Source organism: Panthera pardus, unplaced genomic scaffold (genome assembly GCF_024362965.1).
Source record: "Panthera pardus isolate Hobbes unplaced genomic scaffold, ASM2436296v1 HiC_scaffold_11, whole genome shotgun sequence".
In the NCBI taxonomy this organism is placed as follows: Eukaryota; Metazoa; Chordata; class Mammalia; order Carnivora; family Felidae; genus Panthera; species Panthera pardus.
This window is the reverse complement of record NW_026526666.1, coordinates 92,637,821-92,650,940: the sequence shown is the minus strand read 5'-3', so window position 1 is coordinate 92,650,940 and position 13,120 is coordinate 92,637,821. Positions and strand designations below refer to the sequence as shown.

The window sequence follows — 13,120 nt, the reverse complement described above, 5'->3', positions numbered from 1 at the left end:
GCTCACTCCACAGCCGCCCCACCTGCCCCCCAGTGGGCCTCTGGAGACCCAGAGAGTCCCTCCCAGCCTTCATTTGGGCCCAGGCTGCAGAACCAAGGACAGAAGATGGGTGGGGAGGGGCGGCTCAGGACCATGGCCGTAGCCAGCAGAGCCCTGGAGGACGCTGGAGTAGCCGGGGAACCCAGAGCCCAATGGGCTGCACTCCCTCGCATGTTGTGAGGTCCGGGCAGATTCCTGAGATGGAACTGATGAGGCGGGGCACCGAGAGGAGGGGACTTCAGGGACGAGGGCACCAACGCCTGTCCAGGTGAATGTCCCAAGACAACAAAAACAGCAGGGAAGGAACCGGCGTCTACTGAGAATACAAACTGTGCGTGAGGGGTCTGACCTTTCAAAATCTGCACTAACGATCCCATGACGTGGGTACTTCAGCAGGTGTTACAAATGAGGAAACTGAGGCCCAGTGACAGAGAAGTGTTATGCAGCACACCTAGAATTCAAATCCTCGTCTTTTGGTTCCAAAGCTTATGTTTTGGGGGTACATTACCTCAGCCCATTGACGATGTCCTTCGTTTTCCCAAAGTAGATCTCATTCAGCGTACTTCTGATTTTATTTTCCATGTCCTGGGAAGGGAGGTCAGTCAGACAGGATGGCAAACAGGAGTCCTGAGGCCCACACCCTCCCGGTTCCACCGGCTCACCCCTGCAGTCCCCGCAGTGGCCACAGGGGGGAGGCGTGAGACCGCACCAAAGCCCAGTGAGCCGGCCACCCCCACGCCCCCTCGGGGCCAAGACCCCGCCTATCATTTGTGCTCTGAGCCCTTCCCAGGCTTCAGACACCAGGAAGCCGATACTCAGGGACTGGTGGCCACCGCTGACCACGACAGGAGCAGGTCTAAACCACATCACCACCTCTCAGGCCCCCCACCAACTTCAGGAACAACTGTGTGAAGCCGGAGAGCACCCTTTCCTCCAAAGAGCGTGGGGAAGGGAAGGCAGAAGCAGCTGCGGCCGGAGAGCCTCCTGAAGTTCCTCCTGAGCCCGTGACCTTGTAGGGACACTTCCTCTCTGAGCTCAGGTCTCTCCTGGCACCCAGCGGGCCGGGGGAGCAGGACCGAGGCTTCCTGCGCAGCCTCCTGGGAGCACGCGCTGGGGGGCACAGAGGGGGTGCCCCGGGAGCTGAGCCCTGCGTGCATTCCCATCAGGAGGCTCGGAACACACGAGCCCAGGGCAAAAGGGCCAAAACAGAAACACGCTGCTGGCCGCTAAGGCGCTGCGCACCGGGGAGGAGGCCCGCAGGCCCGCACACACCCCTGGGGGCAGGATGTCTGGCGCTGGGGCGTGACCCAGAGCCCCACTCACCTCTACCAGGCGCCCTATATTGGCTATGTGTGGGGAGCAGTCGCTCACGGTCTCATCCTTCTCCATCTGCAAGAGAGAAGAACGTCCCTCCACGTCAGAGCCGCGCACGGCAGCCTCTGCCGACAGCACAGGCCAGCCCTGTGCTTTGCGCACAGCCCGTCGCTCCCGCCGGTAGCTGGAGAGTCAGCTGCAGGTGGTACAAGGCCACTTGTCCAGCGCGGAACCCAAGCACCGGGGACTTGGGCTTTGAGTCATAAACAGCTCAGCCAGCAGAGGCCCAGAGGCCCCGTTCCCAGCGGGGCAGCCTTCCGGAGCACCCCCCTCCCAGCCCCCAGGCCGCAGCAGGGAGGGCAGAGGGGATGGCCCTGGCCAGACACTGGCTCAGGCTGTGGGTCCCCTCATACTGCACAAGAGCCTCCACTGCCCTGTGACAGCAACTTCGGAGGGAGGGGCCAGCAGCCTCGAGAGACCGGGGACTGAGGAGCCTCGCCCAAGGTGACACAGGTAGTGTCAGGTCGTGGCCCAGACACTTCTTAGTGCACAGCCTGCGGGGCTGGTCACGTGGCTGGGGGCAGTTTGAGCAAGAGGATCTGAACCCAGATTCCTGGACAGCAACCAAGTAGGGTTTTGGAGGAGGTGGGACCCAGCAGTCGGGTCTTGGGCGGGGTCAGTTCTGGTCCAATGATCCTAACTATTAAAGTCCTGACAAAGTTTTACTGAAAGTAGTAAAAGAAAGCAGGGGAGGGGATGACAGATGATTCCTGACCTGCACACTTAGGCACGAGGTGTGGACCCCCTACCCCTCCGTCTGTGCAAGGCAGAGTTCCCTCCCAAGACCGTGGATTCCTTAAGGAGAGCCTTCCCGTCTACACCTCACAGGGGGCCTAGGACGGTGGTGAGTTACGGAGTGGACAGACTCCTAGCGGCCCTGCTCACTGTTGGGTGAAACAGGTCCCCCCGAGACAGGATGAAAAGATAAGGACAGGAGTACCAAGACAGCCAGAGCTCAGAATGAATTCAGACAAGAAAGCCCAGGGGGAGTGGGAAGGTGAATGGGCTTCAGAGGCAGGAGAGCAGGGCAGATGCCTGGGGAGGGCAGGGCGGCAGTGTGCTCAGAGGTCAAAGGTCTCTGCTGCTTCCCACACCTATTTTGACTTTCTTCTCAGAGAGAATGGTTTTCATGCCAGAAACAGTAGAAGAGACCCCGTTAGGAGCCAGGTGAAGCGAGCAGATGGTACGAGGGACCCAGGTCGCTTTAAATGATCAGGCTTCCAGGGTCAGACAGGTCCGATTCTGTGGACCAGCCATCCCTGAAAAGTCACAGCACAGCTTCCAGGACACCGGGGGAGGGCGGAGACTGACACTACTTTCACCAAAAAGGAAGATATGAGTTGGAGATTCAACACTGATGCACACCAGCCCTGGTGACAGCATCGAGGGTCCGAATGATCAGAACCCAGGGACGTGGGCTGGTACGGGGACACGACAGCTGCCAAGTGCAGGGTCATCTACTCCGCTCAGTCCCTGTAAGAGAACTCTGTCTGCAACCCAAGGAAGCGGAAGCTCAAAGATGTCAAGGCATCTGCCCGGGTCACGGCAGGTCTCGGCTGGCTGGGGTGAGCGCAAACCACATTCTCCGGCTCCAACGTGAACCTCGCCAAGTACAGAATGGGAACCAAGTCCTGCGAAGAGACGCGTGGTTTCGAGAGGATTTCAAGCTTGAGGACAACGTGATGTAGCTGCCACAAGGGCTTCCACGCAACTTCAGCTACAGAGAGGAACCGTTACCGGTGCCTGGTCAGGGGCAGCCCAGCTGCGCGGTGTCGGCCCCTCTCCCTCCGGGCTGCCCGGCCCGGCCACGTCTGCAGGGCAGGACTCAGTTTAGGGTGCTGGGTTTTAAGAAACCCGTGGGCAAAGCTGGAGGTCTGGTGCTTGCAAGGTCTCAACACCCTGGCCCCAAGAAACGGGCAGGAATGGGGTATCTGGCCTGCCCCTGGCACTGGCGACCCTGAGGAGCCTGGAGCCTCAGAGATCACAGGGGCCCCCACCAAACAGAAGTGAGAGCGCTCCTGAACTCGGAAGTGATAGCCACTCCCCACCACGTCAAGTTTCCTAAACACCCTTTGTCCTCCCACAAAGCACGGTCTCTCGCCGCCTTCCCCAGCTCCAGCTCCGCGGGAGCTAAATTCCTGGCAACCTCGGGGAAGTGACGAGGCTGAGCTCACCGAGGGCCCCGTCTTAAATGAGCGCCAACAGCCCAAAGTAAGGCTGGGACTGTTGGCAGAGGGCTTTGGGCCGCCAGGGTTAAGTACAAGCACATCAGCAGCCCAACCTCTCGGGTATCATCTCTGCTTCCGATCAACCTTCAAGGGAACGGAAGGGCAGGAAAACACCAGTCGCCCAAAGGTACAAAAGGTCTGGGGTGGGGGCCGGGGGTAGGGGGAGAGTGAGGAGGCCTGGTCTTCTCTAGGAGCAGACTGACTCCCCAGGAGGACACAAGGGGTCCCTAAGCTTGTGGCAGGGGATCCGAGCCCAAGGAAAAGCCTGGCAGGGACCAGGGACCGGAAAAGGGAAGGAAGACATGGGCTGGGGGTGCGGGCAAGGGGCCCTGGCGCACACAGACGTGTTTCCACAGCCCCCCTGCCCACACCCCTGCCGACTCCCTCCACACCTGGTCAGGGTCAGCTTGCTGGAAACGCTGACCCACCAAAAATAGAATGATTTTTGCAATGCATATATTATTACATCCTTATAAAAGCGGCTGCCAGAGGAAAACATTTTTATGTGCTGTGGCCGCACAGATGTTCCACAAAGTGGATCCAACCAAGTCTGAAGTCAGAGCCCAGCCCGCTTGTCCCCATCAAGCTCCTCTCCTCCGCTGTGGCCTGGAGATGGGAAGGACACGGTAAGTACGCGGAGAGCAGGCCGTCTTCCTCAAGTCCAGTCTCTCCCGTGGCCATGTGGCATTTTCCAACAGGCGCAGCCTGGAGGGGGGGACCCTGAAGGGAGCCAGCCCCGCTCCGTGTCCCGCTCTGGAGCCCAAGGGGTGAGGGCCTTGGCCTGCCCATACCTCCATTTCCAGGCCTCGACCTGGGCCCACTACGTGCCCAGGACAGGGCCTGGCAGAACGGCAGCTCCATTCCCGGGACTCCTCCGGTCCTGGCTCTCAGGCAGAAGCCAGAGACGTCCTCCTGCCGACTGAGCTGTGCTCTGGGTAAGAGCTGGGCTGGAGGCCAGGACTTAACACGCTGTCAAGCCAGAAGACGTGGTCAGACAGCCTCTCCAGGAAGGTTCGGTGTGCCCAGTTTAGGGAAATTTTAATTGAGCCTAGAACTGCATATATTCTAGAAGACGGAAAAGTCTCTGCTTATAGGGTATGCGGTAGAAGGCATTTCTGAATAATAACAGAAATAGCTATTATTTATTGAGCACAGACCACGTGTCCAAATGGTTTTTTATTTTTCCTCTACAACAGCTTTTCCAAACAGGTGTTATTAGCTCAACGGTGAGAACGCGGAGACTCAGAGAAGGGGAGCGGACTGTCCTGATCACACAGCTGGTAAGGGAGCAGGGTAGGACTGACCCAGGTCTGGACAATCCTGAAGCTTGTTTTTCTTCCATGAGACCTCTCCGTGGGCTCAACTTCATGCACATTCTTTCCCAGAAAAATCAAAGACAAACCACAATCCGGGGCTCGGAAATTCCGAACAGTACCCCACCTCATCCACCTCCCTCCCCCGCAGGGCCCCCTGCGGATCTCCAGTCCCTTCCTCTCCTGCCTGACTGTCCCTAGAAGCTGATCCCGCCCAGCGCTGATCCAGGCCACCTCACGGAGCACAAAGAAGCAAGCGAGTGCTCCCTGAGCTGCGGGCCGTGCTCGCCTGCCTCCTGAAGACGCCACGGGCCTCGTTCCCCTGCTAGAACATACCGCCCGGCCCAACTGCCAAGCTCAAGTCAAAGGGGATGTCCCTGCCGTGACACAAGGGCAGGTGACTGCCTTGGAGTTTTCTGGCTTAAAGACAAGTCATTGGGCGCCTGCATCTGAGTGGGGAGAGAGCTCAGCTTGCAAAGGACCCGCCTGATCCCCCCACTCGACACAACATTCCACCTTCGTTTCTAAATGTTTGGAATCTAAAAAAACTATCAAACGAACATCTGCGCCCACCCCGGATCGGAAACCTTGGATCTCCTTCCAGAGATTTATGGTCTTGCCTCTTGCCCACGTCTCCAGCTGTCACACAGGAGAAGTGACCTCTCAACGCAGCTTCCTTTCTAACATGTTGGTACTTGGCTTGCAACGTCTTTCACTTGCTCCACAGCCTTCCCCCTGGGGCCCAGGTGGCAGTCGGCCAGAGGGCACCTTCCGCCCTCCGCCCCGGGAAGGACCTTACGATTTGGCTGTGAGGAGCTCCCACAAGCACGGCTGCACACCCTTCCTCCCCAGCCCCCCAGCCGACGCTTGTTCCCCCTGTTCCACCTTCCAGCCCGTGTCCCCAGGAGGCCTTGCTAGGCGGAGGGAGGGTGGAGGCAAGGAAGGGCCAAAGGGGAGGTGACGGGAGAGGGCGCCGAGGGAGCGCAGGCTCGTGCGCCCCCGGTCTGAGCCCACCGGAGCGCCTCTGCAGCCTGGGTGTTGTGAGCAGGGGGGAAAGGCGGCCGTTGTTAAATTCACCAACGATTCAAAGAAAGCTCTCCATTCTGGGGCACCTGGGCGGCTCAGTCGGTCAAGCAGCTGACTTCAGCTCAGGTCCTGATCTCCCAGTTTGTGAGTTCGAGCCCCGCGTCGGGCTCTGTGCTGACAGCTCGGAGCCTGGAGCCTGCTTTGGATTCTTGTCTCCCTCTCTCTCTGCCCCTCCCCAACTCACGCTCTGCCTCTATCAAAAATACACGTCAAAAAAACAAACAAAAAAGGAAGCTCTCCAAGTCCTGCACTTACGCTCCCAGCCACCGAACTGAGAAGAGGACTGGGGGCAAAGCCTCCAAAGCTGGGGAGGGACCCCTGGGGGCCTCTGTGGAGGAGTGCTCCCGACCACTGGCTGGGATGGCTTGTAGGGTGGGTGCCTGGTGACACGGGTCCTTCCTTCCAGACACACACGAGGCAGGGGTGAGTGTGTGGCCGCGGGGAGGCCTAGCGTCCAGAGGGAAAGCCTGGGTCTGGTCACTGCGGGCATGGCTTGGTAGAGGAGCTCAAATGAGGAAGCCTCCCCTGACCCCATCGCTCACGCCCCGCCCCTCCTGCCTTGTTCTTCTTTGTTACTACCAGCCTCGGGGCTGACACCAGCTCATCGAATGACCTCCTGGCTGCTGGGCCCAGAGGACAGATTAAGAGCAGAAAGTACAGCATGGTACAAGGCAGCCCTCTTTTTTTTTTTTCTAGACAGACAAATCTGGCTCCGCCTCCTACTAGACAAATCAGCACGAGGACATTACGTAACAGTTCAAACGTCGGTCTCCTCCTCCTGTCGGTTAAACAGGGAGGGGAACGCAACCTCGCTTACAATCGAATCAAGGGGGCAGCCCCCCAAAGCACCATGCATCGCCCACTCTTTATCACCAGCTTTCCTGGAACCCCTTGGTTCCCAATCCAAGGCAACCGGACGTTTTCCCGAGGTTCATCTGGGACACACAGCTAAACCCGCAGCCCTCATTTCCCGTTTGCTCGGAAGCCACGCATCATTAGCCGAGACCTGTCTCCCTGGCCGAGGCCCTGCCCCTCCTCTCAGTTACTTACCTTGGAAACCAGCCCCAGCTTTAACGCACCTCGGATGAGTTATGCGACCGGCCGTTAGGATGACAGAAGCACGAATCTCCTCATTAAAGGCCGAGGGCACAAGGCGACACAAACGGGCCTGCGGCCCCGGTTGGCGGGCTGAGGACAGCCACTCATCAGGCCCGTGTGGCTTGGCAGCAGGCACCACTCGCGGCCAGCCGGAACCAGGCCCTGGCCGTGGGCTGGCGGCTCCGACCGAAACTACCAGGAAGGCTGAGGATTAAATATTTGTCCGGGTCGCTGTAAACCAGTGGAATTATAAACAGTTTGGAGCGGTAAGTGGTGCAGGAAGCCGTCTCCGGATACGGATTTAGGATTTTCCACCGTCGCCCGGGTGGTAGGGGGAGGGGGAGGGGGAGGCAGGCTGCGGTACAGCTGGCCGTCCGGGCTCAGCTGCCCTCCCCGCCAAGGGTTCCTGGAGGACAAGGGCCTGTTTCCACGCAAAATGATGGGCCTCGGGTCTGAGATGAGTGGGGACAGCCCCGCCCAGGGGCCAGAGACGGGGACCCCCAAGATCCCCGGTGGCTTCAGGCCCCTCTTACTCGGCACAGTCAGTGGAGGCTTAGCACGGGGGTGGGGGGGCTGGTCTAAGGCCCTGGGACGCATCCCAGGCATGTTGACAAAACGTCCACCCTGCCCTCTTTCAAATGCATCTACGCACTTTTCTGCTGAGCCCATGAGCCCACAAACCTACGTGAGTCACTAAATTCATCTTTTCCGCAATCTATTTTTTCTATCAAATACGGCTATTAAAAGTATTGGAGTTATTAACGTTAAAACATTACGGGGCGCCTGGATGACTCAGTTGGTTCGGCTTAGGTCATGATCTCACGGTCCGTGAGGTCGAGCCCCGCACCGGGCTCTGTGCTGACAGCTCAGAGCCTGGAGCTGTTTTCGGACTCTGTGTCTCCCTCTCTCTCTGTCCCTCCCCCACTCACACTCTGTTTCTCTCTCTCAAAAACAAACATTAAAAAAATTATTTAAAAAAAAATTAAAAAATCATTTGCTGTCGAAAGGGACCCTCGGGCACTCCTGGCCGGGGCAGAGGCGAGGTTCTCTGCACGGAAGAGGGCTCCCTCCGGAGGGCGTTCTCAAGACCACCACACTGCTGCCAACGGACTTCTGGGAGCCCAGGGAGCCCAGGTGTTACCAGGTCTGCCCTTTCTCTTCGACCCCGCCCCTTTTTTTGCTACGACGTCTCAGGATGGTTTTTTTTGTTTTTTTGTTTTTAATTTTAATTGAGAGAGAGAAAGAGAGAGAGCACGCGCGTGCGTGCAAGCGGGGGAGAGCGGCAGAGGGGGAGCGAAAAGAGAGAATCTTAAGCAGGCTCCGCACTCAGCACGGAGCCCCACGCGGGGTTCGATCCCAGGAACCGTGAATCATGACCTGAGCCAAAATCAAGAGTTGGACACTTGACGGAGCCACCCAGGCGCCCGCCCCTTCTCTGCCCTGTACACAGAGACACCCCACTGCCCTGCACCAGCTCCAGGTGAAGGCCTTTCTTCCAGGTGGGGCGGCTGACGGTCCTACACGCAGAGGCTTCAAGTGGCATCTGAGGTGCCAGTTCGGCCCAGTCTGCTCTGCAGGAAGCAGCAACTCCCAGCCTCCAGCTCCCAGGTCACCTAGACACACCTGGAGGGGACATCTGGGACACGGGCTGCTGAGGACACCTAAGCAGCAGGCGGGTGAGAGGCACGTGGCAGATGCGACATTCTGCTCTGTGAGAAATCGATGCTTTCATTCCAGTGACCTAAATATAATTCTCATACACACCGGTCTTCCTCCACGGCTCCCAGCTCGTGGCTCCCAAAGCCTTGCAATTTCCTGAGCCACAGTGGGACCGTCTTTTGTCGTAATGGTCTTTGGTCTCCTGTCCTCAGCGTCTGAAATCACTTGGGAGCCATACAGGTGAAATGGGCTTATGTTAAGGAGGAGATTTTGGAAAGCACCTCAAAATGGGGGCTGGTTGCCAGGGGATCTTTCGGTGCCCCCGATTTCCAGGCAGGGGCGAAGGAGGGAGAGCCAAAGAGTTTCCAGGTTGGGGAACAGAACGCTTCCAAGTGCCGCCATGCCGGGCGCCAAGCTCACGCTCCACGAGGACAGAAGACAGAAGCCCCTTTGTTTAAGACCTCGCCCTCTGCTTTGTCTTCATTCGGCCGTCCATCTGTATCCTCTAATATCCTCTGTAGGAAACCGGCGCTCGAACGAGTAAATGGGTTTCCTGAGTTCTGGGAGCCACTCCAGCAGATTAATCGAACCCAAGGAGGGGTTTATGGAAACTGCTGACATGTGGCTGGTCAGCCAGCACAGGTGGCTTGCAAGTGGTATCTGAAGATACCTGTTGCGGGGACGGCCTGGGCCCCTACCTGCTGGGATCTAACGCCATCTCCAGGTGGACAGGGTCCGAGCAAGTTGAGCTACAGGACGCCCTGCCAGTGTCCAGAGCGCTGCTCGCTGGCGACGTGGGGCACCACCCTCACCCACGACAGAACTGTCAAGTGTCCATGTGCACGCAGATTCCCTGGAAAATTCTGCTGAGCGCAGATCCCGACGTGGCGGGTCCGGGTAGGGCCGAAGATCTCTGTGTGTCCGAAGAGCTCTTTGGTGCTGCCGACGTGAGGCCGGGAGTGGGCCGTGGGCGGCAAGGCGGACGCCCTCGGGCTGCCGAGGAGGGCTTGCAGAGATGGCCCGAGCCAGCGGCTGTTCGTGGCCGGAGGTACACAGACGTGGTGAGCCCCGGTGAGGGCGAGGAGAAGAAGCCGTGGCCACGCCCGCAGCCCCTCGGCCCCCCGGAGGCACGGAGCCCGGCGGAAGCGGCAGGTGGCGTTCGGCCATAGACTGCTCCACGGTCTTCGCTTTGAAAGGGTGAAGCCCTTTAAGCGTCCGACTCTCGACTTCAGCTCCGGTCATGATCTCACGGTTCATGAGCTCGAGCCCCATGTCGGACTCTTGTGCTGGCAGTGCAGAGCATGCTTGGAATTCTGTCTCCTTCTCTCTGTCCCTTCCCTACTTGCTCGCTCTCTCAAATAAAAATACACTTAAAAAAAAAAAAAAAAAAAAAAAGGAAGCCCTGGCTCACACTGGACGTACGGCTGGCTCCACGACGCCCCCTAAAAAAAAAAAGGACTGTGGGAAAGATGATTATCAGATAGATGATGCCTCCGCTGAGGGAGTCTCTGGCAGCCACACTGGAAGGCTCTGAGTCTGGCCCCGAGCTCAAAGGGAAGCCACAGTCATCGTGGTTCATGTGCAAGTAACAAAACCAGAAGGAAGGGCTAACACCTGGACAACTGAAACCAGGACTGAACGTCGAGTGTCGAGAGAATGGGTAAAACCCAAAAAGTGAGGTCAAGCGTAAAATCTCATCTGAAAGAAGGCCAAGTGCACGAGAGCACGACAGGAAATCCCGGGCCCTCGGTGGCTCGTGGGAGGAAGAGGGGTAGGGGGGCACCTGTGGGCTCGTGACATGCCAGCCGAAGCGATCCTGGGCGCACTGGAGGAGAGCTCCTGTTCGGACATCACTTTGTGTTTGTTTGTTTTTTTAAAGTTTATTTATTTTTGAGAGACAGAGAGACACAGAGTGTGAGCAGGAGGAGGGGCAGAGAGAGAGGGAGACACAGGATCCGAAGCAGACTCCAGGCTCTGAGCTGTCAGCACAGAGCCTGACGCGGGGCTCGAACTCACGGGCTGTGACGTCACGACTGAGCCGAAGAAGGACGCTTACCGACTGAGCCACCCAGGCGTCCCCTGGGATGCCACTTTTAGTGGAGGCCGACGTAAAAGGAGTGGACAAGCTCCTTAGTTCTGCCCAGTAGGGCGGCAGGTGTCCTGTCAGGTTGGGAGGTGACCTCTCAACTCTTCCAATGTCAAGATCCTGTGACTAAGGCAGCTTTTTGACAGCTCTGGCCAAACGTCCTCATTTTTTCTTTCTGAGGGGAAGGCATGTTTGGAGTTTCGAAAAGCACCCTGCCTGGACCCGCGCTGAAGGATTCTGGTGAGCATCACCGAGGTCTGTCCTCGGAGCGCTGCCGTGTAGGGCGGGGGCCAGAGCTCAGCAGACAGCAGGCTCCCCCCAGTGCCTGCTGGTCACCAGTCACTACTGGGCACCCGCACGAGGCGGCCGCAAAACCCGCTTAGATGCTTAAGGTAGGCATGTCCTCTCCTGGATCCTCTTAGCTTTTATGACAGCCTTTTCTCCCCTTTTTGGACACACTGGCTACCGTCCCCAGCAGCCTGTCGCGAACCCGCTGTCTCTGCCGTCACTCCGTGTACAAGATAACGCCCGTCAGTTCTCTGCACAAAGCACCTCTCCGCCAGAGTCTCCTGCCTGCCCACAGCCATCCCTCCCCCCATGGCGAAAAGCAGCCAGATTTTACCGCAGGAAACTGACACCCTTTTTTCCATCTATACCACCACCAACCTGAAGTCTGGCCAGACTGCTTCACGCCCCCCCCGGCCTTGGGAAATGATACTGCGATGGACACAGGTGGCCGAGGCCAGTGAGACATTGCTGGGGTTAGAGGAGACCTATTGTGAAAGGGAAGCTCTTTCCCCCCGGACTGCCCGCCGCCAGATGCAAGCCAGAGGCCGCCTGCTCCCATGCGGAGACACGGGAGTCCTGACGCCCCAGGCCCAGTCACACCAAACGAAGCCCGGACATCTCTCAGTCACACAAAACGCCTCGTTTTCATTTTTGCTTAAGGCTGTACTTGCCACCAAGAGTCCTCACACAGGACCTGAGTCACAACTGGGACATTCTCCCATTCTAAAGTGTTATCAGGAATCTGTCCTGAACATCACAGAAGCATTTCAACGTAAACACCCTGGCAAAAAGATAGACCCTTCCAAGACCTGATCTCCGGAATCACCAAGAGGCCTGTGGGGAGGTCCCCGCGGGCACAGAGGCTGCCCCAGGCCTTCCCTGCGGGGCACCGGCAACTCTTACCTGTCTGGTTAGGCTGCCTCCGAGGTTCATGGTGCCAGAGCCCGATTTGTTGGTCTGCAGCCACAGCATCACCGTGGAGGTCAGCTTGTAATGGGCGGTGCGACCACTGGATTTCTCCTGCAGGACGAGACGGACATCAGGACCCTAGATGCGACCCTGAGCTGAGGAGAGCCCGAAGCGGCCCCTGAACTCAGGGCCATTCTACATTCGAACGTGTCCCTCCCACCACCCTGTGCCACCAGCACATGACCTTCTTAGAAAATCCCAGCTGGCTTCTAAAGGGACTGAGTCTACAACCACGTGCACTCAGTTCTTTGGGATCTTCAGCACCAGGGACTACTGCAATCTTGACTTCTCTCTATAGAACTAAGTGGCTTTGGGGCGCGTTTAGGAGTGAACAGGGCTTGAACAGGGCTTCACATATCACAGCATCCCCCCCACTTCAAGAAACTTCTGCCAGGAGGTGGGGGGGGAAGGGCCATACCTGCACTTCCACCACGTGGATGGAGTCCCAGCAGCCCTTGATCTTCTTTGATCCGTCTCCAGCCTTCTTTATGAGGATCACTCCAGCAAAACCATGATCCAGATCCCAGAGGTAGACTGATGAGACGCCGCCTTCAAAATACCTGCCGGAAACAGGCCCACGTGCCCATTAGATGTTAAGCCCGTCAAATTACAGATCATCAGCCCAGGGGTTCATTTGGCAAAGCTTCATCTGAAGCTCTGTCTGGAACTGCGGACCCTCCCTCCCTGCGGTGCTTTCCAGGGCTGACTCTTCACGTGTCCTGAGCACCTGTGCTTGGGGGAGGGGGTCCCAAAAGGAACAGGGGCTTAGGAGTCCTAAAGTTGAACTGGAGTGTGAGCTCTGCCATACTAACTCTGTGGTCTTTGGCAAGCTTACTAAACTTCTCCGGGCTTCTGGTTCTTTCCAGATGAAGGATCCAGCAAAGTGTGTGACGTGGAACGGACGCACAATGGGGGTCATCACCAGAGTAATCGTTACTGTTCGACATCCCTTTCAGGACGGCTATTTCACAGGGGGATCA

The 13,120-nt window shown here is 57.8% G+C and overlaps 1 protein-coding gene and 1 long non-coding RNA gene across 4 annotated transcripts in view; one reads left to right on the top strand and one right to left on the bottom strand.

Annotated features, from left to right (window-relative positions):
- Window positions 1–13,120, bottom strand: part of CAPZB (capping actin protein of muscle Z-line subunit beta) — a 135,616-nt gene that overhangs the window by 4,411 nt on the left and 118,085 nt on the right. For all 3 annotated transcript variants that reach the window (XM_019461579.2, XM_019461581.2, XM_019461582.2), the window contains exons 5-8: window positions 12,559–12,700; window positions 12,075–12,191; window positions 1,363–1,428; window positions 548–624 (exon numbers count right to left, since the gene is read on the bottom strand). In XM_019461579.2, the coding sequence (XP_019317124.1) occupies window positions 548–624; window positions 1,363–1,428; window positions 12,075–12,191; window positions 12,559–12,700 (402 nt within the window). The remainder of the gene's footprint in view (window positions 1–547; window positions 625–1,362; window positions 1,429–12,074; window positions 12,192–12,558; window positions 12,701–13,120) is intronic.
- LOC128775897 (uncharacterized) lies at window positions 1,747–5,638 on the top strand. The gene is made up of 2 exons (XR_008420858.1): window positions 1,747–4,267; window positions 4,838–5,638. It is a non-coding gene; the product is annotated as an uncharacterized LOC128775897 (long non-coding RNA).